The sequence below is a fragment of the Periophthalmus magnuspinnatus genome, chromosome 6, assembly GCF_009829125.3.
Source record: "Periophthalmus magnuspinnatus isolate fPerMag1 chromosome 6, fPerMag1.2.pri, whole genome shotgun sequence".
NCBI classification, from domain to species: Eukaryota; Metazoa; Chordata; class Actinopteri; order Gobiiformes; family Gobiidae; genus Periophthalmus; species Periophthalmus magnuspinnatus.
Window position 1 is genome coordinate 553987 of NC_047131.1, and position 25886 is coordinate 579872.

The 25886-nt window shown below is 42.2% G+C and overlaps 1 protein-coding gene across 1 annotated transcript in view; it reads right to left on the minus strand.

Annotated features, from left to right (window-relative positions):
• Nucleotides 1-25886, minus strand: part of dennd4a (DENN/MADD domain containing 4A) — a 56912-nt gene that overhangs the window by 13003 nt on the left and 18023 nt on the right. The window contains exons 7-16 of the mRNA XM_055222396.1: nt 21559-21625; nt 21409-21467; nt 19867-20011; nt 18632-18807; nt 17507-17607; nt 12166-12384; nt 9269-9414; nt 5807-5940; nt 1696-1828; nt 727-933 (exon numbers count right to left, since the gene is read on the minus strand). Coding sequence (XP_055078371.1) covers nt 727-933; nt 1696-1828; nt 5807-5940; nt 9269-9414; nt 12166-12384; nt 17507-17607; nt 18632-18807; nt 19867-20011; nt 21409-21467; nt 21559-21625 — 1387 coding nt within the window. The remainder of the gene's footprint in view (nt 1-726; nt 934-1695; nt 1829-5806; nt 5941-9268; nt 9415-12165; nt 12385-17506; nt 17608-18631; nt 18808-19866; nt 20012-21408; nt 21468-21558; nt 21626-25886) is intronic.

Sequence of the window (25886 nt, forward strand, 5' to 3'; positions counted from 1 at the left end):
GAAACAACTCAACTGACTTGTGCATTAGAAAACTGCAGTGTCCAATGAGAGATGACGTCACCGTAAACGTCATCACAACAATAACGGTTAAAAGCTCTGAAAAGTCCATTTTGCTGAATAGGTCTGAGGTCTAAGACTCAGTTGTAGTTGTTATAAAAGGAAATAGAGTCACTAGAAGTAGAGTCACTGTCACAGGAAGTAGAGTCATTATCACAGGAAGGAGAGCCACTGTCACAGGAAGTAGAGTCACTAGAAGTAGAGTCACTGTCACAGGAAGTAGAGTCACTATCACAGGAAGTAGAGCTGCTATCACAGAAAGTAGGGTCCCAAAAATGACTTATGCAGTTATGCTGTGACACTTTCTAACATTCAAACATAATAAGAGAATAACCTTGAAAATGCAGGCCGTCTATAAGCTGTCTATAAATTGTCTATAAACATATTCACACAAGAGAAATGCTTAATACCCCTGAAAATGCAGCCCATCATGCAGCACTATTGCTTTGAGGTCAAGAGACAGTTTGGTAATAGACTTTTGTTCAGGTGAGACACTAGAGGCAAGTCTCTGTTTAGCATTTTAATGTTTTGGTCCGTTTGCTCTCATCATAAAAATGGGTCCGTCACCATGAATTAAAGAAAGATACTGTATTATTTCATGAAATCAATTTATATCTGAAAATGTTGTGATTAAAGTTGTAGTTATTCTAAAGTGCTCAGATGCTGTACCTCATCAGGGGCCTGTAGGTTCCGGTCCTGCATCTTCCTCAGGAGGTCGTAGGATGTACGCAGAGCTCGCACTTTAGAGGCACTGCTGCTGATGAAGCCGGGCAGACAGATGTACCACAGCCCATAACAGTGACGGAGGAGACACTTGGACCACATTTGAGGCATCGCTGAGTGAGCTTTGGCTATCCTCTGAGCCAGTTTGATCTCCTGAGAAGAAATGACAAAGGAAAGAGAATTAAGGTGAGTACAGCTCCAACAGGCACTTTTCAGTCAGCAATATTCTGAAGGTTTGACTGAAAGAGTTTTAACTAAAAATATGAAATTCTCTTAGCCTTTGCTCTACAGTGGGGCTGTGCAGTCACTCTAAATATATTCTTATATTCTTGGATCTTTTTTGTTGACTCTGTCAGGCTGCACCATTTAAAGAACTAGAACTTCCTCCACAGTCGACATAAAAAAACAACTTCTAACCCTCTAGTTTAGATCTGTACAAGCATGTTCTGAAATGTCCGTGTGTCAGATGCCCTCCCACCTCCCTATGTGTCAGGTGCCCTCCCTCCTCTCTGTGTGTCAGATGCCCTCCCTCTTCCCTGTGTGTCAGATGCCCTCTCTCCTATCTGTGTCAGATGCCCTCCCTCCTCCCTGTGTGTCAGATGCCCTCTCTGTGTGTGTGATACCCTCCCTGTGTGTCAGATGCCCTCCCTCCTCTCTGTGTGTCAGATGCCCTCTGTGTGTCAGATGCCCTCCCTCCTCCTTGTGTGTCAGATGCCCACCCTTTGTCTCCCTGTAGTTTAGATCTTGTCTTGTTTGTCAGTTCAGATTTCAGTCTTTTTGTCAATTCTTCTGGATGTATTTAAAATATGAACTTTGAACAGAATCCTCTAATTACAACTTAAATCGCTAATCTAAGTAACAGAAACGGGGTGGACATCATTGATAGAGAGTGAACAGATTGTGAGTGCATCTCACCTGTTTGGAGCGTCTGAAGATGGCTGTGGGACTGGCTGGGCTGATGTGCCGAGAGCTGGCACCCCCTGATGGAGGAGTGGGGCCCTCTAGAGGCTGAAGCAGGTCTACCTCCAGCACCGGGAAACTAGAATAACTACAGAACCAAGACAGAGCCAAAAATCATGAGAACTGAAGCGCTATAAAGATGTACTCATCATATAGATTCACAATGTGTCCCACCATCAGCTTAAAACAGCACTTCAATAAAAATAAAACACACACAGGTTCACCCCCCCTCCGAGACTGCAGCGAAGAGAATTCACACAACAAGCTAAAAGTTGTGAGTGCACCTGGCATCAACTGTTTCCTGTAAATGACTTACTCTGAGACTCAAAAGTGTTCCAAAGGCCAGAGCACTGGACTTCTACTTTAGATACAAGTCAAAACTGTGTTATTATTATTAGTGAAATGTGGAGCACTAGTTCAGATAAATGCTTTTAATGCATAATGTTGACGTGAAACGTCAACATTATTGTAATCAGACAAAATTTGGGGAATAAATTTGCTGATGACAAGGACCAAAAAATTATATTATGGTCATTTCTCACAATTGGCCACTAGGGGCACAAAGACTCCAAAATGTCTGACACGCATTACATACATTGGTCTACACAGCTCAAATTCACATCACACATGTGACATCAGGGATTTAATAGAATGCACTGTTAACAGACCCCCCTCATATGGAGCCACGGCCACACAGCCCAGGGCCACGCTGCATATTAACAACTTTGTTAACCAAACAACTGCATTTTTCACCCCCTGAACATGCACGAAAAGTCTCACATGGGGGTATAAGATCGACCAGCCCGGTGAAAATTTTCATAAAATTGGTATCGCAACAATGTCCCATACCCCCTGGCTCGACGGCGCCATCTAGAAGTTGACCCATATGGGAGAGGAGGCTGGTAAAGTTTGGAATACACATATAAAAATCCGAAAAGTGATTGAGTACAGTGAAAGAAGCAGAAAAATTAACTGAAGCACTATGATGGACAGGAAGTTGACCATATTGGATTGAAATTCCCACGCCACTTTCACATACATGCAAATGAAACTTATCTAGTCTAACCATGTTAACATGCAGTGTAGCCCTGGGCTGAGTGGCCCTTGCTCCATATGAGGGGGGTCCATGGCTTTGCACCGGCAACTTCATGCACAATACAGGTATGGTGTAATTGACTTTTTGGTACGTTTTGAGGTCTACAATTATCTCCCAAAGTTTCATGCCAATCGGACAAAGTTGTGTCTTTTATAGCAAAAGGTGAACGATCAAACCTGGACGACTGAGGGTTTACACAGATATATTGTCTTTTATGTTTATTATAGGCGGCGCTATAGAGGCCACTGGGCACGTGCTCATTACAGTTCTCTATTCATAGTTTTATTCTGTATCAATGGTTAGAATTTGAGCTCTTTTGGCTGATCCATGTGTCTGTGAATGGGAATCAAAGAGACAGGAAATTAAGTCATATTTTGACGGCGTGCTACACATTAACCGTAAAGAATATGTCCAAAACGTGGATAATTATTGACAATCAACTTGTGTACATGCTGCATGTGGGAATTTCAATTCAATAAGAAGTCATTTTTTCAGAGATACTTAGGGGAACACTTTGAAGGGTACCTGTATATGTAGCATATATGTAGCGTATATGCAGTGTATATGCAGTGTATATGCAGTGTATATGAGGTCTATTGAACTATCTATTTGAACTATCTTTCGAGGTCATTGTAACCATACTTAATCAGTTCAATAACTATGTCATTATGATGAGGCTATTATTAACCTACTAGCGAATACTTGCCATTTGAACAATGAAAATGTATTCAGTAAATAGTTTAATTTATTTACAAATAAGCTATGTGTGCAACTGTACAAAATACTGTTGAACAATGTGAAAATATGGAAACAAATTCAACACGCTCTAACAGCACAACGTAAGACTTTCTATTATTATACTTATCTCTTTTTTTTTTTAGATTTAGAAAAAAAATCTTTTATCAAAGTGGTAAATGTTTTAAACACACTTTAACAGAACACAAAACCCAGTGTGTCCCATTAATAGAGGAGATTATGGAGCCCCCATAATCCAGACTTCTCCCCACAGATATTAGTCTAAAAACAAGCTGAAGAACAGATGCTTGTTTAACATTCACAAAAACATATACAAGTAAATATTGTTTAAAAAAAGAACCATTTAAAGATTAAATAGAAGCACTACATACATATTTATATTATTGAAGTGTAAATGAATGGACAATATTAAACAAAGATATTATTCAAGCTTTAATCACATTATGATTATAATTTCTTTATTAAAAATACATAGACTTTGTGAAGTCTCTTTAGTTATAACAACTAATGTGGAAATGAACGGCGGAGTTTGGTTGATATTATGTGTTTGGTTTCAACTTTATGCGTGGAGGCTGCAGTTTCTTATGTTACCGGTAAGAAAATACACTGCGCTTGGCACAGATGTTAAAATCTAGTGGCTAAAACATGAGTTGTACATTTGTTGACGCAGAGACAGTTGTGTCTTGTGTTGTGACCTGAGCTGCTGTTCATTCAATTGGCAGCATTTGTTTTATCTCAGAACAGTCACACTGACTGCCCAGAAGCAGTTGAGATATTGAACGTATCAAGCGTAAACTCATTGTTATCCTCTGTTTTTGTGTCCAAAATTTCTAAACCAAAACTTATAAACTTACATGAGATGGAGTGTGGTTAAAGGACAAGAGCAGATAATATAGTTGCCACTACATCAAATAGATTTCTATGGCAATTTCCTATCAGGATTCAGGATTATATATCAACGGACAAGCTTATTAGCGCGTCATGAGGGACGGGTGAAAGTTACGTCCGAGAAGGTGCGGTCGCTGCTAAATTATTTACTGTTTTTGTGCGGCCCGGTAGCAACCGTACCAGACCGGTACCGGTCCCCGGCCCAGTAGTTGGGGACCACTGCTGTAGAGTGTGTACCTTTGCTGTAGATGTATACTTGTACAGCACGAGTATACTTGTATACTTGTACTGTAGAGTGTGAACCTGTATAGTAGGGTGTGTACCTGTACTGTAGAGAGCATGCCTGTACTGTACAGTCTGTACCTGTACTGTAGAGTGTGTATATGTACTGTAAGTGTATACTTGTACTGTAGTGTGGACCTGTACAATAGTGAGTGTAACTGTAATGTAGGTTGTGTAGCTGTACTGTAGAGTGTGTTCTATTGCTGTAGAGTGTGTACCTGTATTGTAGAGAGTGTATCTGTACTGTAGATGTATTCCTGTACTGTAGACTGTGTATCTGTACTGTAGAGAGCGTACTTGTACTCTAGAGTGTGTACCTGTAGAGAGTGTACCTGTTCTGTAGTTGTGCATAGGTACTGTAGAAGTATACCTGTACTGTGAGTGTCTAATGTAGAGATTGTGTACCTGTACTGTAGACAGTGTGTACTTGTATAATAGAGTGTGTACCTGTACTGTAGAGAGTGTGTACTTGTATAGTAGAGTGTGTACCTGTACTGTAGAGTGTGTACCTGTATAGTAGAGTCTGTACCTGTACTGTAGAGAGTGTACCTGTACTGTAGAGTCTTGACCTGTACTGTAGATGTATACTTGTACTATAGAATGTGTACCTGTACTGTCGCAAGTGTACCTGTACTGTACAGTGTGTACCTGTACTGTACAGTGTGTACCTGTACTGTACAGTGTGTACTAGTATTGTAGAGAGTATGTACTGTACCTGTACTCTAGATACTCTAACTGTATTGTAGAGTGTGAACTTGTACTGTACCTGCATACCTGTAATCTAGGTGTATACCTGTACTGTAGGTTTGTACCTGTACTGTAGAGTGTGTACTTGTACTGTTGGTGTATACCTGTACTGTAGGCGTATACCTGTACTGTAGAGTGTGTACTTGTACTGTAGGTGTATACCTGTATTGTAGATTGTGTACTTGTACTTTAAGTTTATATCTGTACTGTAGGTGCATACTTGTACTGTAGGTGTATACTTGTACTACAGAGGGTGACCTGGAATTGTAGGTGTGTACATGTACTGCAGGTGTATACCTGTACTGTAGGGGGTGCTCTTGTCCCTCTGGCAAAGGGGGCAGCTCTGGGGGGTTGATGTACACAGTGTGTTCACTGTAGTGAGATTCATCCAGATCGATGAGCCGAGTGTCCTCAGGGTGCTCACTGTCCATCTACAAGAACAACAAAAGTCCAATAAAGATCTGACACATCATCTGTCAGGATCTATGGGACCAGGGGAGTCAAAGGAGGAAGGGGGGTGGGGGGCGCAAAGGGGTCTGATGTCCCAGGCACACCCTCCTATTCATTTACATTATATAAACACTGCCTGACCAAAAAAAAAAAAAAAAAGGTCACACACTCTAATATATTGTTGGACCGCCTTTAGTTGTGATTACGGCATGAATTTGTTGTGGCACTGTTTCGATTTCGCTTCTGCAATGTCACAAGATTTAATTCCATCCAGTGTTGCATTAATTTTTCACCAAGATCTTGCATTGATGATGGTAGAGTCTGACCGCTGCATAAAGCCTTCTCTCCAGCACATCCCAAAGATTCAGTCTCATGATGTCTCATGCTCCCTGCATCACTCACAGTTTGAGCCCGATGAATCCTGTCATTGTCATTGTGGAATATGCCCGTGCCATCAGGGACGAAAAAATCCATTGATGGAATAACCTGGTCATTCAGTATATTCAGGTAGTCAACTGACCTCATTCTTTGAGCACAGACTGTTGTTGAACCTAGACCTGACCAACTGCAGCAACCCCAAACTTAACCCCTAGACTATTGGACGGCCTCAAAGAGATTCTGGCAAACCATCCGACGCCTCAGGAGGAGGAAGCAGTGCTTCACCAACACTGTTTACAGTGCGAATAGAGAGCTGCTGACCTTGACTGGGGAGGTTGTCGGACAGCGGAAGGAATACTTTCAGGATCTCCTCAATCCCACCGTCATGTCTTCCGAGAAGGAAGCAGAGACTGGGAACCCGGAGGTGGACTTGTCCATCACCCTGAGGTCACTGAGGTGGTTAGCAAGCTCCTCGGTGGCAAAGCCCCAGGGGTGGATGAGATCTGTCCCAAGTACCTTAAGCTCCTGGATGTTGTGGGGCTGTCTTGACTGACATGTCTCTCCAACATCGTGTGGCGGTTGGGGACAGTACTGCTAGACTGGCAGACCGGGGTGGTGATCCCTCTGTTTAAGAAGGGGGACCGGAGGGTGTGTTCCAATTATAGGGGAATCACACTCGTCAGCCTTCCCGGTAAGGTCTATACCAGGGTACTGGAGAGGAGAATCCGACCGATAGTTGAACGTTGGATTCAGGAGAAGCAGTGTAGTTTTCGTCCCGGTCGCAGAACACTGGACCAGCTCTATACTCTCCATCAGGTGCTCAAGGGTTCATGGGAGTTTGCCCAACCAGTCTACATGTGTTTTGTGGACCTGGAGAAGGCATTTGACCGTGTCCCTCGAGGTTTCCTCGTGCTCCAGGAGCATGGGGTCCGAGGCCCTTTGCTAAGAGCTGTCCGGTCCCCGTATGATCGGAGCAGGAGCTGTGTTCGGATTGACAACAATAAGTCAGACCTGTTCTCGGAGCACGTTGGACTCCACCAGGGCTGCCCTCTGTTCATTGTATTCATGGACAGAATTTCTAGGCGCAGCCAGGGGCCGGAGGGGGTTCGGTTCGGGAACCACAGGATCTTATCGCTGCTGTTTACAGATGATGTTGACCTGATAGCTTCATCGAGCCTGTACTTGCAGAAGGCAATGGGGCAGTTTTGCAGTCGAGTGTGAAGCGGCTGGGATAAGAATCACGTGAGGGAAGGATGGAGTGTGAGATTGACAGTTGAATTGGCGCAGAATCTGCAGTGATGTGGTCACTGTATCAGACTGTTGTGGTAAAGAAGGAGCTGAGTCAAAAGGCAAAGCTCTTGATTTACCATTCAATCTACGTTCCTACCCTCACCTATGGTCATGAGCTTTGGGTAATCACTGAAAGGACACAATCGCAGATACAAGAAGCCGAAATTAATTTGGGATGGCTGGGCGCTCCATTACAGATAGGGTGAAGAGCTCCGTCACATGGGAGTAGCTTGGAGTAGAGCCGCTGCTCCTCCACACTGAAAGGAGCCAGCTGAGGTGTCTCGGGTTCAGGATGGCCCCTGGAGGTATTCCAAGCATGTCCCACCGGAAGGAGGCCCCACGCTGGAGAAACTATGTCTCTCCTGACGTGGGACGTCTCTCCTATGCCCCTCGGACCAATTTTTCTTGGCCCTCAAGCTTCCAGGTGAATTGATGTTACCTTAAACAGTACTTTTTACTGTACATTTCTGAAAATCTACTTTAACAATCCAATATGAAATATTAAATTTGTCCCATTGAGGATGTAAGCACCAATAAAGGTCTAGTGGTTCAGTCTAACTTGGAATAATGACACAGATTTGAAGTATTCTCTGTACTGGTGACCAGTCTATGGCCCTCAATTGGCCCTCAGCTTTGTCTATGTTTTTATATATGGGCCTTAATGAGAAAAGTTTGGACACCCTTGGTCTATGGTATTACATTATAATTATTAAAATGTCTTTTTTCCCTCTGGCTCGGTCAGAGAGTTGCTGCAGCTGCTGAGGTCATCACAGTTCTTGTTATTGTTGGCTCACATGTCCTGAGCTCAAGTGACGCCCATTGAATCGATAATTCCCCTTTTCTTGAGAAACCCACATCAGAGCCTCAGTGTGGACACTTCAGCAGAACATGAGACACTTCCTATTGCTCAAGACTGGAAGCGGTGCAGGGTGTTTTGGCTTTTCGGAAGTGCGTTGAAACATGAAATTTTGTTCTTGATTCAACGCAAAAAACAAATACTATATATTTTCGTATTCTTCAGTTTCTATGGGCTTACCTTCCCCCCACTGCTGAATAACTAATGATCCACGAGAGCAGAGGAGGAAAAGAAGAGAAATAGACAGATAAGACAAAATGATTGATAGTTCAAGTCAAGTTATTAGAGAAAAATATTAATGAGGCTGGAATTCAACCACAGGTGAAGTATGTTGCCTAAGGACACAACAACAGTATTCATCAGAGCCACTACAGCCCCACTGTGGCAGCTGGTATTTCCATAGACTGCACATATGAATGGACATAGCTAATCTGCTAGCTGCCACGTTCCAAATAGGAAGTGAGCATGGACACACTACACCTATATAGTGTATTCTTGTGATGTGAAACTCAGCAATAAACATGGAAGCTTATCAATTCAATATAAAATGACTCAAATCTGACTCATTTGTTTTGTTTTGCAGTACTATATTGTTGGTCCATGCAGCAAAAGCAGAGCTAATGCTGATGTATTCATGGGCTTCAGCTTCCTGTTTTAGGCCACATTTTGAGAACTTTTCACTATTTCAGAAATGGGAGATTTTGTTTTAAATGATTTGCTATGCCAAGAGGGTTCACTCTCTCTGTGACTCCAAATATAAAAACTGAATTAGTTCAAATCCCGACCTTATCTACACACTCGTCGAAGAAAGCCAGGCTGGCGTCTTTGTCGCTGACAAAGGAGCACTCCTCAATGAAGCGACTGAACATCTGAGTCTTCATCATTAAGGAGTAGAACCTCTGATGGGAGCGGTCACGGCTCTTCAAGAAACCTGCAGCACAAACATGTATCTTGTGGTTAAGTCAGGAGGTAGATGGACAGAAAAAGTGTTATACCAAAAGAAATATATTAAAAGATGAAATGCAAAATAACACAAAAAAACAACATAAACATAACACAGAACTAAACCAACTTAATTTAATCTGGCACAACGACCAGGAGATCACAGCTGCACTGAAGTCACCCTAAAGAACTCAAACAGGCAGCTTTTAGAAATGGCCAAAGTGGTAAATGGTCACATTCATATAGCACCGTTCAAGCCATAGACTGTGTATATAAATGGACAGAGTTAAACTGATAGCTGCCTCGTTCCAAATAGGAAGTGATCTTGGGCGCACTTCAGGCTCCATCAACTCTGGCTCCAGTTGACTTTACATTAGAAAACTGTGGCCCCTCTCTCTGTAACTGCTGCTGTCAGACTCGTCATTTTGGTCTTAAAATGTTTGTATTAACCCGCTCTACATGATCCTGGGTTTTTTAGTTTATTGCTATTTATTGCTAGCTATTTTGTTGTAAACTCAAGATCTGACCATTAATAATGGGCAGGAAGAGGCGTTACCTTCATCGAAATCGCAAATGTGGAACGCTGCTCCAAATTGGTACCTATAACTGCTAGCCTCGATGAGCTTCATTTGGAGCTGAACGCTGTGGGTGACGTCACACTCACTTAGTCCACTTCATTACACAGTCAGTGCTTTACATCAAGGAACCACTCATCCATTCACAGACACACTGACAGACACTTTGACACATCAGTGTACACAGACACGGGCGAGGTGGGTTAATTGTCTTGCTCAAGGACACAAGAACAGTATTTATCTGTGGGAGCTGGAATCACACTGCCAACCTGTGGGTCAGTGGATCTGACTGCTCTACCAATGATGTTTTATGACAAAATCGGGATTCGAACTGCCAACCTTCGGATTAGACCACTATCCCAGCTGCGCCACTGCGGCGGGCTCACTCAGACGGCAAAGCCACCCACAGGATAAGTCAGTTTTTCTGCACAGGTAAGTAGGCGTTTAACATTAGCTGGTAGAGATATGGTTCAATTCACTTCACTTATGTGTTAAATAAAGCTAAACACAAAACTTAAATAGATGAACCCCTCCACACGATCTGACCTATGACCTCAACCTACAAAAATGGCCAACACTGGCCGACTTAACTTTACTTATTTTGGCAGATAAAGTATATTTAAATAAATGTGCTGTGTGGTAATTTAACTGAAGAGAAACTAAAACAAAATGGAGTCGTAAATGCTTAGCTTCCGTGTAGGGTAAAGTTCTTTGTCATACTTTTTATAACATTGGCCATGACTCAGCAACCTCCATTTACAGGAAGTGGAGCTAAAAGCCCTGTTATGTAAGAGCAGAGAGACGCACTTATATTGTGCCATTAATCCTGCTGCTGTCTCTGGCGTACTGTCTCTATCTCTAACTAACGTCGCTATGCTAATGACAAAGACTTTACGATGACCAATCTGAGACCAAAAATAACTGATCATTTTGAATATTCCCAAAACAACCAAAGTTATGTAAATGTATTGACTTGAACAGGAACCAAACGGCTGATTAGAATTCAGATTTAAAGTGCACTGTGTAACTTTTCTGCCCATGTCCATGGAGTTATTGCTGTGTCTGGATTGTTCCACAATATGGCATTAAATGTATTTATCTCTATAGAGACAAGCAGATGACACTATCTGGCCAAATGATCATGGTCATTTGGTTAGATCTGTGGAGAGGCAAGCCCCCTTCAAGGCATTTTCAAGCAATAAAAACATTTGTAATAGAAACTTTAAAGCAATATTGTGAAACATATGTTAAACTAATGTTATTTCTTCATCACAAACCTGGAGCCTGGACCTGGAGTTGTGTTTTGTTTCATTCACTCATGTTTAACACAAAAACCCTGCATATTTAAGCTGAGTTCTTGTCTCAAACTGAAAAAACACTGTCCCACCTTGTGATGTCATCATGTGGTAATACAGGAAGTGCTCCACTGTATCTTTAAACGCCATACACCTTTGCTAGAATCATTTGGATCATTTCAGTCCTGAAATTGCCAATCTCTGCAGAACTAAAGGTAAAAGGGGCTGTTAACTTCAAAACTACCACATCATCACAAGGTGAGCTTTGGAGATGTAGACAGACTAACATGTGTGAGTGAAACAAAACACAACTCCAGGTCTGTTTTTGAGGAGGTAAAAACATTAGAACATGGTTACAAGAGTCAGTTTTGTGTGATACAGGAATTTAAGCAGGAAAAATCCTGATATATTTTTTGCCATTTTGTCCATCCCTGGTTATAATGAAAAAATGGAAGTGAGCATGTGGTTCCTTCAAGCTCTTGCTCCAATTCACTTTCTGTGTAAAAACTGTGTCCCCTCTCTGTGTAGCTGCTGCTGTCGGACTCGTCATTTTGATCTTAAAATGTTCGTATTAATGATCCTGGGGTTTTTATTTTACTATTGTGTTCCTAAATCAAGATATTAACATTAATAACAGACCATTTTGGTGCCTGCTTTCTATATTAACATGCACACTCCCTGCTAAACCAGATGTGCAAGAAGAAAGGCGTTATCTTCAACAGCCTCGGTCCTTGACTCTTTAGTTTCACGCTCAAATTTCCAAATATGGTCCCTGGTTGCAGATTAGCCACTGTAATTGCTGTGGCTCACTTAGCTTCATTTGTTTGCACTGCCTTAGCCCACTTCTATCACACAGCATATGGTTCCTACCCTGTAAATCAAAGAGAGAGTTGGCATCAGTAGTCTTCTCTGAAGGGGCCTGGGTGATGGGGAGCAGGTAGGAGCGGTACCCTCTCAAAATGGCCGCCATGAAGCGTAGGAAGGCCTCCTGTATCTCCAGCTCCAGTGTTTGGAGGCTCTTCCCTCCCTCCAGTTCACTGTCTGTCATGGAGGGCTCCGTCTGCATGTCATCCCGGTTCAGCTGACCCCCTGATCAACAACAGTTCAGAGTCAGAACCTCCAAAAGCTACATATTAACACCTTATTGATACTTTGCAGCTCACGTCATCCATATTCCCCGGGTCTATGATGCTAACTGGTCTGCTGCTCTGTCTGAGGCATTGTTAGATTTTGATCTGAGGATTGTTTTAACACAGCCTTACTATAAAAAGCTGACTTATTTGAATTACAACAGGTGAGCTGATTTGTGCTGTTAACCCTATAGTGGTAGGTGGTATCGTCGTCGATAGAGCGTGGTCGTGGCCTTTCCACTCCACAACCAATTGTGCTATCATGTAAATTCAAACAGCGTCTCAAAGCAGAGGCATGGGGCTCTTTAAATATTTTACTGTCATTATGGTAATGTGCCTCCGTTGTCCCTCGGAGGTGCCGAATGAGAGCGCAGGTGCCACAGGGATTTTTCCAGTCACTTATTCAATAAGTCAAAGAAAAAATATGGATGGATATGTAAAATAGGGTATTTGTGTGAAAAAATACAGTACATTCTGATACTTCCTATAACATGATTTTTATGGGTAAAAAAATAATAAAAGTCTAGGCAGCTATACTGGTCTATAGTGTGCTCAGTCCTTAAAGGGTTAAACAAGTCTCACTCAAATAACATTACAGTCACACACTAGCTAGCATTAGTATTAGCAAACAGTTTTTCAGTTAGTCTGTCTCACCTTTTTGTGTAACAGGACCATGAACACTCGGATTGATTTGAATCTCTTTTGTGTTTTTTTCTTGAATTTTCTGTTATCTTAATACTTTTTGGGCTGTGTTTGTTAATGTCTGCATTGTGTGAAATTGCTGAACATTCCGCCACAGACATATATGCAGAACACCCCCAGCTCCTCATATGTACTCTGTCCTCCCTTTAATATTTATTTGTATAGTATCTGATAAAAAACATCAGTTGCATTTCACTGTTTCTCTGCTGTACCTTACTCATCTCTAGAATTTTTATTGTACCAGTTGAACTCCATTGGTTGTAGAATGTGGCTGTAAATTGGATCCATGTGTTTGGAACCACATAAGTATTCTGGATTCTGTAGCAGCAAAAACACATCTGGGAGTCACCTCATGGTTCATGCAGAATGAAGAACTAGACCCGCGTCCCCATAGACTCTGCATATAAACCTGACGCCCCAACACCGAGGTCTGAACCCAGCGGATTGGTGGAAAGAGATGCAACGGATCTATGTAAAAATAAGCATCATTATACTGATAATTTAAGCGTTACATGAGTTAATGAATGATAAAGATATAATAGTTAATCCAGCGGATAAAGGGGGTGCTATTGTCATAAAATACACGGACAAATACGAAGAAGAAATACATTCACAGTTATCAGATGTTACCTATTGTAGACTGCCTGCAGATCCCACCTTAGCATTTCAGAGTGAAATATTCAAGTAAAGCAGTGAGACTGCATTATCATGTGAGTGGGTGACTAAATCAGAGTTTGAATTCTTGTGTTGCAGAAATCCTATTATACCGGTTTTCTATACCCTGCCAAAAATTCATAAAAATATTGATAACCTTCCGGGTCGTCCTGTCGTAGCACAGATTGGCTCGTTATTGGCTCCTTTGTCGGAATACGTAGACTTTTATATAAAAGAACATGTACAGAAACTGCCAGCATATCTAAAAGACTCTACAAATTTTATCAATAAAAATATTGGCAGTTACTGACCTCGCTGAAGACGTGTATTTACTCACGCTGGACGTCTCCAGTCTTTACACTAATATCCCACATGAGGAGGGGCTGGACGCAATGAACTCCTATCTACAAACGCGTGAACAGTCTGAGACGCCCCCAACAGAATTCCTCCTAAATCTGGCGACTTTTGTCATGAAATATAATTACTTCAGTTTCAATAAGAGATTTTACCAACAAGTGACAGGTACGAGGATGGGCACTATATGTGCACCCAATTATTAATTAATCTATATAACACACTGAACACAACCCTTATCACAAGAATATTCTGATATACTTCAGATACATTGATGATATATTCTGTGTTTTTCGAGGCAATGGTGAGCAAGTAACAGAGTTTGTGAATTTGATTCATCAATTTAAACCCAATCTAAAATTCACAAGCGAGGACAGTAAAAAGAAAATTAATTTTCTTGACGTGTGGATTGAAATAAGGAGTGGTCTCTTCAAAAGCCTACGGACAAGAATACTCTCCTACTGGCCAGGCATTTAAAAAGAGGTCTCCCAAAAAGCCACTTTTTTCACCTCTGACAGGTGTGCCAGAGCACAGAGGACTTTATAGAAAAGTCCATAGAGATGAAAGCGAAATTCATGGAGAGAGGATATTCTCAATCTTGGATAGAGGAGGTTTATAAAGCTGCGTTATCCAAATCAAGGAATGTGTTTTTAAGGAGGAAGGAATCTGTAAATGAGAGACGTTTTTCGGTGATATTTAATACAGTGTATTCACCCTAGAGCCACAAAATTAAATCAGTCATTTTGAAACACTGGCACATTTTAAAGACTGATCCAGAATTGACTCTGACTGACTGTTCACGTATAGAAGAGTCAGAAATCTTTGAGACACCTTGGTACATTCAGACTTCTCTCACGGCAGAAACACACCAAACGCCCAAACTCCTCTTCCTAATGGTAATTACAGATGCGACAGTTGCGCACAGTACCATAATACCACCAAGACTTCTCATTTCTGCCACCCTTGTACTGGAAAGAAATTCCCCATCAGGAGTGTCATCACATGCGCGTCAACCTATACGGTCTACCTGTTGTGCTGCCCATGCGGTCTTGCATATGTGGGAAAGACCACACGAAAACATAAAATCCGCATCAGTGAGCACAAAAGCGCAATAAGACACCAAGATCCGGACTCTCCTGTTGCCATTCATTTTAATCAGTTTAAACATGACGTGTCGTCACTTTGCTTGTGCGGGATTGAACAGGTGCCTGCTCCACTGAGGGGGGGACGACCACAACCGTGCGTTAAAAAGACGCGAAGCCTATTGGATTTTTACCTTACAAACTCTTAGTCCAAAAGGCTTAAATGATGAACTATCGTTTAATGTAATGCTATGATCTTGTAATGAAGAGTGCTATTTGTTTGCTCTCCCTCTGAGCTATGAGGGAGATGTATGTGAACTTGTTGGGGGCGTCATTTATGTCAAAAAAAGTCTAATTTATGGTATATAACTGCTACTTTTTCCAAATCATAATAATCTTTATATTTTTCTAGCTATTATCCATGCATTTTAACTCACAAAAGACATTTGTACAGTGAATTATGCACAATTTCGCAGGTATATTGGGGTCTAATTGTAAATGTATGTGTTTTCACTGTTGTGATTGGTTTATTAAACTGAAGGGGGCGGTCCCTTAACTTATATAAGGGGAGAGGAAGGGGCTGTCCTCATGCCTGAGGAAGGTCAAAGCGACCGAAACGTAAGAATAAAACTGAATCAAGAGTGAGACAAGGTGCGGGAGTTTCCTTAACCTTTTAGACCAACTGCTTCTCTTCGTACACACCTGTCACCCAGTCAGGTGTGCAGAGTCTACACAGAATGTAGAATGTGGCTCCAAATTGGATCCATGTGTTTGGAACCACATTAGTATTCTGGATTCTGTAGCAGCAAAAACACATCTGTGCGTCACCTCATGGCTCGTGTTACAGTGTACAAGTGCAGACTGAAGAACTAGACCCGCGTCCCCATAGACTCTGCATATAAACCCGACGCCCCAACACCAAGGTCTGAACCCAGCATCACCTGAGGAATAGAGCTGTGCGTACAGTTAACTTCACAGCCCCAGAAAATGTTGATGACATCAACTGCAAAGTATCAAAACTCAAACATAAACACTTGCACACGCTTCTCCTAACAGTTAGACTTCATCGTGCTTTGAGTGAGTGACAGGTGGATTCAACCAGTCACAGTGCATTGCGTCTTTATTTACAGCTTGAATATACAGTGGTTCCTCACTATATCGCGGTTCACCCTTTGCGGTCTCGCTGTTTCATGGATTTTTCCATTGCAATTCTACATGCTTTTTTACAGTGTATGAACAGGCACTGTGCTCTGCATCATAACCGGCCAAGGGACTGCAGACCACCGTCAATAGATCTCCTCCGTGCTGCGTCTCGAGCCAAGTTTAATTCATATATAATAATGCACGCAAAATTACAGAGTGTTGATATTTTGTTATAAATGCTGTTTTATGTTTACATGAATAATTTCATGTTGAAAGATTGAATATCTGGTTTGTATACATAAGCTACATTTATTTTATTGCATCAATGTTGATGTTAAAATATCTTAGAGCTGTTATTATTTAAGTTTTACATATATATGTTAGCGTCACTTTAAGAGCGATAGCGTGCACGAGGAAAAGAGCACATGCTTGGGAAACGTGCTGAGTTGAGGCAGCACATAAAGACGGAGCCAAATGGTTTTCTTACCGTAGTATTGTTTATTTTTGAGAATGAGTTGGTTTGATTACCTCTGTAAAAAAGGATTTTGCAAAGCTGTGAATTTTGTAACTCTCTTTTTACATCAGAGTCCAGTGGAAGTTATTTTCTCTTCAATAAAAATACACGAGTAACACCAATGAACAACACAAAACCAGGCCTCAACCCGCACAAAATGCATTCATTTACATAAATGTTTGAGTGAAGGACAAAGAGGCACAGTCTGGAACTGTGAAATACACCTGAGTCACTATTAATTAATTAAACAAGAGAGAAATGTGAGAAAATATTAATGCCTGTCTGAGAAAAGTGTATAAAGTGTGTGGTGAGGGGTTTTACAGCTTGAAAAATATATAATAATAATTGTAAAAAATAAAGAAGACTACTTCGCGGATTTCCCCTATTGCGGGTTCTTTTTGGAACGTAACCCCCCGAGATAAACGAGATCCCCCGAGGGAACACTGTAAATATCTAAGCGTCTTCTATTGTGATAAAATTTGGATCGTGATCTGGCTCCAAGAAAATTATGATTTTTTTTTTTTGCATATTACCCACACCTTTGCTCCGTCCTGAGAGGTTACATTTTAGCATTTCAGCTTCCAAACACGTGATATTAAACAGTCAGGATGTGATGAAGGAGTGCTCCTCACCTTGAAGGAGCTGCTGATACAGTTTGTTCAGACAGTTGAGGAGGTGTTTGCAGGCTCTCCGCGGCAGCAGCTTCCACGTTATCGCCTTTTTGTCATCTTTTCTGGAAGAACACCACATGGGTTGAGATACTGCACACAGTCAAACATTCAGAAAAGATAATAAAAAAAAACTGAACTGACATCTTCAGTGGATAATCTGTGTAATGCTGTAGGTGGATGTGGGACAATGAAACTGGAGCAATGGGAGGTTTGTAAAAACGCTTACATAAGAGACAGACACGCCCTTTTTGTTTTTGTTTGGGGCTGAAAATATCCATTCATCATAATGGGATGGCTCACTGCTCACAGCAGAGGTGAATCAAACCATGCGTTAGAAATGACTTTATATTTTACTAAATATTTATCTAATATTGCAAAATTTTTGAAAAAAAAATCAAATTGCGATAGTCCTGAAACTTTATAAGTGTGTCAGCCAGGGTAGAGATTAGCCATGACAGTAATTCTAACAACAAATAGCATGCTAACACTGCACCAGTGTTACTTCCTAGTGTGAGGAGGATAAAAATGCCCTGGGGGTTTCAAGCTAACCGTAAGCACTGCTCTGTCTGAAGCTCCGTTAGACTAAAATTGAGGTACAACAGGTGAGCTGATTTGTGCTGTTAAACAAGTCCCTCTTAAAAAAACATTACAAGCTAGCTAGCATTAGCTAACAGTTTTTCAGTTAGTCTCAACTTTTTTTGTAAAATAAAATTCCTAAACAGGACCATGAACACTCGGACTGACCATAGGCTCCTCAAAATGTACTTGTAAATTACTTTTAGATTTTTTTAACACTTTTTTTGGCTGATTTTGTTAATGTGTCCACTGTGTCACTGTTGGAACTGCTGAATATTCTGCCACAGACATACATGCAGAACCCCCCCCCCCCAGCGTGATGTCACTGCAGTATACTAACATTGCATCAGTGTTACTTCCTGGTTTGAAGAGGATAAAAATGCTTCATAATTAAATACATACAGCACACAGTGGTCTCTCTTTGAGAGTGGGTTAGAAAAGCAGTGTAGCGTGGTTAGATTTAGTTTCTCCTTACATGGACTGGTGGGTGGGGGAATCGGGGGTGCTTACTGAGAGATGGTGTTGGTATCCAGGTCCACACAGCTGATGTCCGCGGGGGGCACGTAAAGGTCAAAGTAGCGAGAGTCAACGCCCACGATGAACGGGCAGGGGGCGCTGAGGACATCGGCCAGAGCCAGAGGGCACAGGGGGATGTAGGGGCAGGGCCAGTGGAACGGGAAGATCAGCTGCCACACACAACAGTGAAACAAAAGAATGAAACATCGACCTATCGTCATTCTATCTCTGGTGCTACAGTGTCGTGGGCAACTCTATCGATATAGCCAGTATTTTTTGGTGTTGTTTTAGTAAATGGCTTTTGCTGTACATTTGACATATTAAAGGTCACGTATTACACAAAACTGACTCTGGCTTTAAGCCATGTTACAAACATGTGTATGTTGGGGGGGGGGGGGGGGGGGGGGATGTGTTTGTGTATCCATGTTGTAATGCTGTTACCTCCTCAAAAACAGAGTGAAGGAGCCAGATATGAGCAGACTGTGGCTTTAGGTCTGTCTGTGTGGAGGGAGGCTCTTTGTTTCACATGGACTAAACATTACATAAGGCTTTCAAGTCTGTAGGACTCCAGGAGAACATGTGTGTGTGTTTTTTAATTTTGGAAAGACATTTATTCTCTTTACCATTGTCCTACACAGTTGAGACGGATTACACCAGTGCAAATGTAACAGTGGGTTTAGGCACTTCATCAAATATGAATAAAAATGGAAACTGAGTCATTCCCAGTTTCCTGTGTCCTGTGTCATGTGTTTGGGTCTTTTTAATCAAGAGGCACACAGCCAACCCTCAAGAACACATGTGGTTTGGAGGTCAAACTTTGGAAGATAAAATAGGAAAATTTTTTGTGTTAAATGGAATTGAGTAAAACTTTGTATTGTTTATGTTCACAGAATTTTTATTAAAAGCTATTTTTGTTTGATTTTAGTAACAAAAATTTTTAAATCTTGACTGATCATTATGAGAGATTAAAGTGTGTCCTTCAGGTATCATCATTCATTTGGTGTTTCACTTATATATTATAATAATATTATAATAATAATATTATAGTATAGTATAGTATTAAAGTATTAAAATGTTGAAGTGCTGGCTATTTTAGATTACTTTAGGTGTCTTTCGCCCTCTATAGGTCACAGACAGGAGTGAAACATGTTGAAAAATCGAATAAGCAGCACTGCTAAACGCTGATAATGTAGAATATTTTCATCCGCTGTTTGGAGCAGCAGACTCACTGAGACGAGGGCTTCGGTGACGCTGGTCAGGGCAGCCGGACGCAGTGAGTGGACCAGGATCTTGTGCTCTGTGACTGCCAGCACCAGCAGAGTGGCTGCGTTCTTAGGCCCCAGGTTCAACAGCAGAGTGGACAGGCTCCCCCCGCTGTCACCAAAACACCAGTCAAACACGGCACAGGGCAAAAGTTTCATCATAGACTGAATATATAAATGGACATAGCTAACATGCTAACCACCATATTGTCAATAGGAAGTGATCGTGGGCGCAAATGGCTCCTTAGGGTTTTGGTCTCAGTTAAAACTGTGTCCCCTCTCTCTTTAACTGCTGCTGTCAGACTTGTCATTTTGGTCTTAAAATGTTTGTATTAACTTGCTGTACATGATCTTGGGGTTTCTATTTCATATTTTGTCTCTAAATCAAATTATGAACATTAATAACAGACCAACCTGGTACCTATTTTCCCTGGGGTCGCTGCTAGGTGTAGCAAAAAGCTGGCCCCTTGCCAAACCAGTAATGTGAGTATGAGGGGGAGTTACCTATCAGCCTCGCTCCTGATTGGCTCTTTCACACTCGGATTTCCAAATATGGTCCCTGATTGCAGATAGCTGCTATAACTACTAGCCTCACTTAGCTTCATTTGTTTAAAGCTGAACTCTCTCGAGACATCACACTGCCTTAGTCCACCCAGCTGCTCAGGGTCATTACGACATCCACTCATTGTTCAGTAAATTCAAAAACTATACTTTTGGACACAATATTGATGGTGATGTTGAACGCCTTTTAACGTGTCCTTAATATCTTGAAGAAACATTTGAGCTGTAAAGAGTTGTGTAATAAGTAACATCTACAGCTCATTTAATAAAACAAACTAAAGTGTTTCATTATGGTATTTATTTTCGACAGAAATGTATTTTGTTCATATTGTTCATTTTAAAAGGGATTAAACTACGGTTGGGACCACAGACTGTAAAAATAAGTGGATGTCATCGAGGCTAGCAGTTATAGGGGCCAACTTGGAGCAGAAATCCATATTTGGAATTCCGACCATGAGTATCATAGCAACCAAAGAGCCAATCTGGAGCGAGGCTGTTGAAGGTATCAGCACTTTCCATGCAGGCCGCTGGTTTAGAAGAGAGCGGGCACTTAGCAATGCTCTCAATCAAACCCGTGGCTAATGCTACCGGGAGTAATCTCGGGGAAAGAAGGCACCTGATTTGTCTAATGTTCATATTGATTTACAGACACAATAGTGAAATAAAAACCCCAGGATGATGTAGAGCGGGTTAATTGAAGATTTTTAAATTAACCCGCAGTTAATTTAAGATTTTTAAATTAACCCTCTCTACATTTAAGACCAAAATGATGAGTCTGACAGCAGCAGTTACAGAGAGAGGGGACACAGCTTTTCAATGTAAAGTGAATTGGAGCCAGAGCCAAAGTGCACCTATTTGGAATGCTGTGGCTAGCGGTTAGCTATGGCCATTCACATATACAGTCTATGATTGTAAAAGGCCTATTCTACAGTAAAGCCCAGAGTGTACCTGAGGGGCAAAGGGGAGGACACAGGTTGACTTAGGATTAGACTGTCGTGAGGAGACAACTGTGGAAGAAAACACAAAATGTCAGACAACAACAACAACATCAGTCCCAGGGTTGAATAAAACATATTTGTCAGTGTTGGCAAATCCCACCTGGACCAGAATCCGAGGTCTCTGGATGGACGGAAAGGGCACGTTTAACATAAAATGAGCGACGTGTCTGTGGAAGAAAAAGAAGAGATGAACACAAACATATATATACACACAAACACACTTTTTGCAGATTTTTTAAAGAGTAAGTCTGGGTTTGAATAAGCATTATGGGATCTATCTACCATGTTGAGTGACCACAGACGGCCACATATATGGCGCTAGTCGACCCAACAGAATTTAACGAGCAGAAATGTGTTTCAAACGCTGTGAATATTTGTGTCCCATTTCAATATCAAAATAAATTAAAGCCGCAAGCGGTGATGATGGCCCTCGACCACACATGACCGTCCGGGATCAGCCACCGCCCCAGCACAGCGTTCCCCCCACCATGCCACCCCCCTGGCTGCTATCCGCCCCCCTTCACACCGTTTCTATAGCGCAATGCGGCCATCGCATTATAAAGGTGGTTATGCAGCGTGGCCCTGGGCTGAGTGGCCCTGGCTCCATATGAGGGGGTCCGTGGCTTTGCACTGGCAACTTCGTGCATAACACAGGTATGGTGTAATTTCCATTTTGGTACATTTTGAGGCCTACAATTATCTCCCCAAGTTTTGTGCCAATTGGACAAAGTTCTGTCTTTTACGTGTACTATAGGGGGCGCTATAGAGGCCACTGGCCACGTGCTCATTACTGTTCCCTATTCACAGTTTTATTCTGCATCAGTGGTTACAATTTGAGCTATTTTGGCTGATCCATGTGTCTCAACGGGAATCCAAGAAACAAGAAATAAAGTAATATTTTGACACCATGCTGCACATAAACCATAAAGAATATCTCCAAAACGTGGATGATTATTGACAATCAACATTTGCAGATTTGGCATGTGGAGTTTAAGGTAATTTGGATGAAATTACCCGAAACTCATTCATTTGCATCAATGCGAAAGTGGCGTGGGAATTTCAATCCAATATGGCCGACTTCCTGTTCATCATAGGACAGTGCGCCTATGATGGCTTGTTTCATGGAGCTCTATCACTGTTGAGAATTTCATTAGCCTACTCCGAAATTTGCCCGTCCCCACTCCCATAAGGGTTGATACGGGGAGGTCATCGAATTATAACCATTGAACCAGCAACCTTGTGCAAAATACAGGTATGGTGTAACTGACTTATTTGCATGTTCTGATGCCTACCATTATCTCCCCAAGTTTCATGCCAATCAGACAATATTGTGTGTTTTATGTGTATTATAGGGGTACGCTATAGTGTTAAGTTTTATTAAACTTATTGTTTATTCAGAAGCCCCTTATGAAGAGAGTTAAATCAAGGCAAGCTACGTCGCCCGGACCGGCGTTACCGGGGCCCCACCCTGGAGCCAGGCCTGGGGTGGGTGCTCGACAGCGAGCGCCTGGTGGCCGGGCCTCAGCCCGAAGGAGTGACGTGGGGCCGTCCTCATGTGGACCCATCACCCGCAAGAGGATCCGTAAGGGGCCGGTGCATGAAGATCTGGGCGGCAGTCGAAGGCGGGGGCCTCGATGACCGGATCTCTGGACATGGAGCCCTGGACACCTCCCTAGAGAGCATGTCCCACCGGGAGGAGGCCCCGGGGAAGACCCAGGACACGCTGGAGGGACTGTCTCTCGGCTGGCCTGGGAACGCCTTGGGATCCCACCGGAGGAGCTGGAGGACGTGTCTGGGGTGAGGGAAGTTTGGGAGTCCCTGCTTAGACTGCTGCCCCCACGACCCGGCTCCGGATGAGCGGATGAAAATGGATGGATGGATGTTTATTAATATCCAGATGATGCATCTGTGATTCAAATTTGAGCTGTGTAGACCAATGCCTGTGCGTGTCAGACTATAATAACAATTTTTTTGGTCCTTGTTATGCACCCTATTTATTTCCCAACTTGCGTCTGAATCTGAATCACGTCTAAGTTAGGGAGCGCGATAGTGTTCATTTGGATTACAATTAATAGTGCATTCTATTAATGCCCAGATGACACATTAGCGATGTGAATTTGAGCTGTGTAGACCAATGTCTCTGCATGTCAGACATTTTTCAATGATTTTTTTTTTTTTTTTCTCTTTGCGCCCTGGCGGCCAACTGTGAGAAATGACCCATGTTTTATGAAACCCAAGGGTCTAGATGTGGCATGTGAAATCTGAGCTCATTTGGACCAAACACCTAGAATTAGATACGTTTTGAAAATACGCAACGAAAAAAGTGGCAAATTTTTATCCAATATGGCCGACCTCCTGTCCATCATAGGGCAGCACTATGATTTGCTTTTTTGCTTGTCTGCATGAGCTCTATCACTGGTGCAAATTTCATTGAGCAAGGGCAAAATATGTGTGTCGGCTCCCAATTCATTTGAAAATTTAGAATTTTCTGTGTGGGGCTGTCGAGCCAGTGTCTGTGGGACATTGACGCAATACCAATTTCATAAAATTTTTTGCTGAACTGGTCGATCCTATACCCATATGTGGGACTTTTCGGGCATGTTCAGGGGGGTGAAAAATGCGATCATTTGGGGAGAAAAATAAAAATAAGAATAAGAAACCGAGGAGGAAAAATGCCCCTCACCACTCACACAGGCCATATATGTAAATGGTCCTTTGACAATGTTTAAATCCAGTTTTGGTTCAGTTGGAGCTGAACAAGATGGATTTGCCAAAGTTTGTGAACCCCAAAAAATCATCTAGTGACCCTGATGTACTCTTAAATCCAGGATCCTTTGAAAAAGTACCTTCAGTTTAAGTAAATCCATCCTCAGACCCAAAGCAAGCAAATTATGCCATTTTCTAGAAAAGCTATTTTAGTCCCCTCAGCCATCCTACACTGAAAACTAAGATAAAAAGCCAATTTATTCTATCATTGATTCTATCTATTAAAAGAGGAATAGATGTGAGAGGAACAGATGCATTCACAGGTCTCCTGGTTTGGTCTTGAGGTTGGTCCTGGTCTAGTCCTGGTTTAGTCCTCTTTGAAACCTGGTTTAGACCTGTTCTAGTCCTGGTTTAATCCTGGTTTAGTCCTGGTTCAGTCATGACTCAGTCCTGGTTTAGTCCTTGTTTAGTTTTGGTTTAGTAGTGGTTTAGCCCTGGTTTAATCCTGGTTTAGTCCTGGTTAAATCCTGGTTTAGTCCTGGTCTAGCCCTGGTTAAATTTTGTGCTAGTCCTGGTTTAGCCCAGGTTTAGTCTTGCTCTAATCCGGGTTTAATCCTGGTTTAGTCCTGGTTCAGTCCTAGTTCAGTTGTGGTTTAGTCCTTGTTTAGTCCTGGTTTAGTCCTGTTCTAGTCCTGTTTTAGTTCTGGTTTAGTCCTGATTTACCCCTGGTCTATTCTGGGTTTAGTCCTTGTTTAGTCCTGGTTAAGTCCTGGTTTAGCCCTGGACTAGTACTGGTTTAGTCTTGCTCTAGTCCAGGTTTAACCCTGGTTTAGTCCTGTTCACTCCTGGTTTATTCCTGGTTCAGCCCTGGTCTAGCCTGGTTTAGTCCTGGTTTAGTCCTAGTTTAGTCCTGGTTCAGTCCTGGTTCAGTCATGGTTTAGTCCTGGTTTAGTCCTGGTTTAGCCCTGGTTTAGTCTGCTCTATTAGTCCTGTTTAAATCCTCTTCTAGTCCTGTTTTAGTCCTCTTCTAGTCCTGTTTTAGTCCTGGTTTAGTCCTGGTTTAGCGCTGGTCTAGTCTTGCTTTAGTCCAGATTTACTGCTGCTCCAGTCCTGGTTTAGTCCTGCTTTAGTCCTGCTCAAGTCCTGTTTTACTCCTGGTTTAGTCCTGCTCTAGTCCTGGTGTAACCCTGGTTTAGTCCGTGTTCAGTCCTGGTTAATTCTTGGTTCAGCCCTGGTCTATTCCTGGTTTAGTCCTGATAGGTCCTGGTTCAGTTCTGGTTTAGTCCTGTTTAGCCCTGGTTTAGTCCAGATTTCGTGCTGCTCCAGCCCTGGTTTAGTCCTGCTTTAGTCCTGCTCAAGTCCTGTTTTAGGCATCTTCTAGTCCTGTTTAAGTCCTGGTTTAGCGCTGGTCTAGTCTTGGTTTAGCCCTGGTTTAGTCCAGATTTAGTGCTGCTCCAGCCCTGGTTTAGTCCTGCTTTAGTCCTGCTCAAGTCCTGTTTTAGGCATCTTCTAGTCCTGTTTTAGTCCTGGTTTAGCGCTGGTCTAGTCTTGGTTTAGTCCTGTTTTAGTCCTGGTTTAGCCCTGGTTTAGTCCAGATTTAGTGCTGCTCCAGTCCAGTTTAGTCCTGCTTTAGTCCTGTTCAAGTCCTATTTTAGTCCTGGTTTAGTCCCGCTCTAGTCCTGGTGTAACCCTGGTTTAGTCCGTGTTCAGTCCTGGTTAATT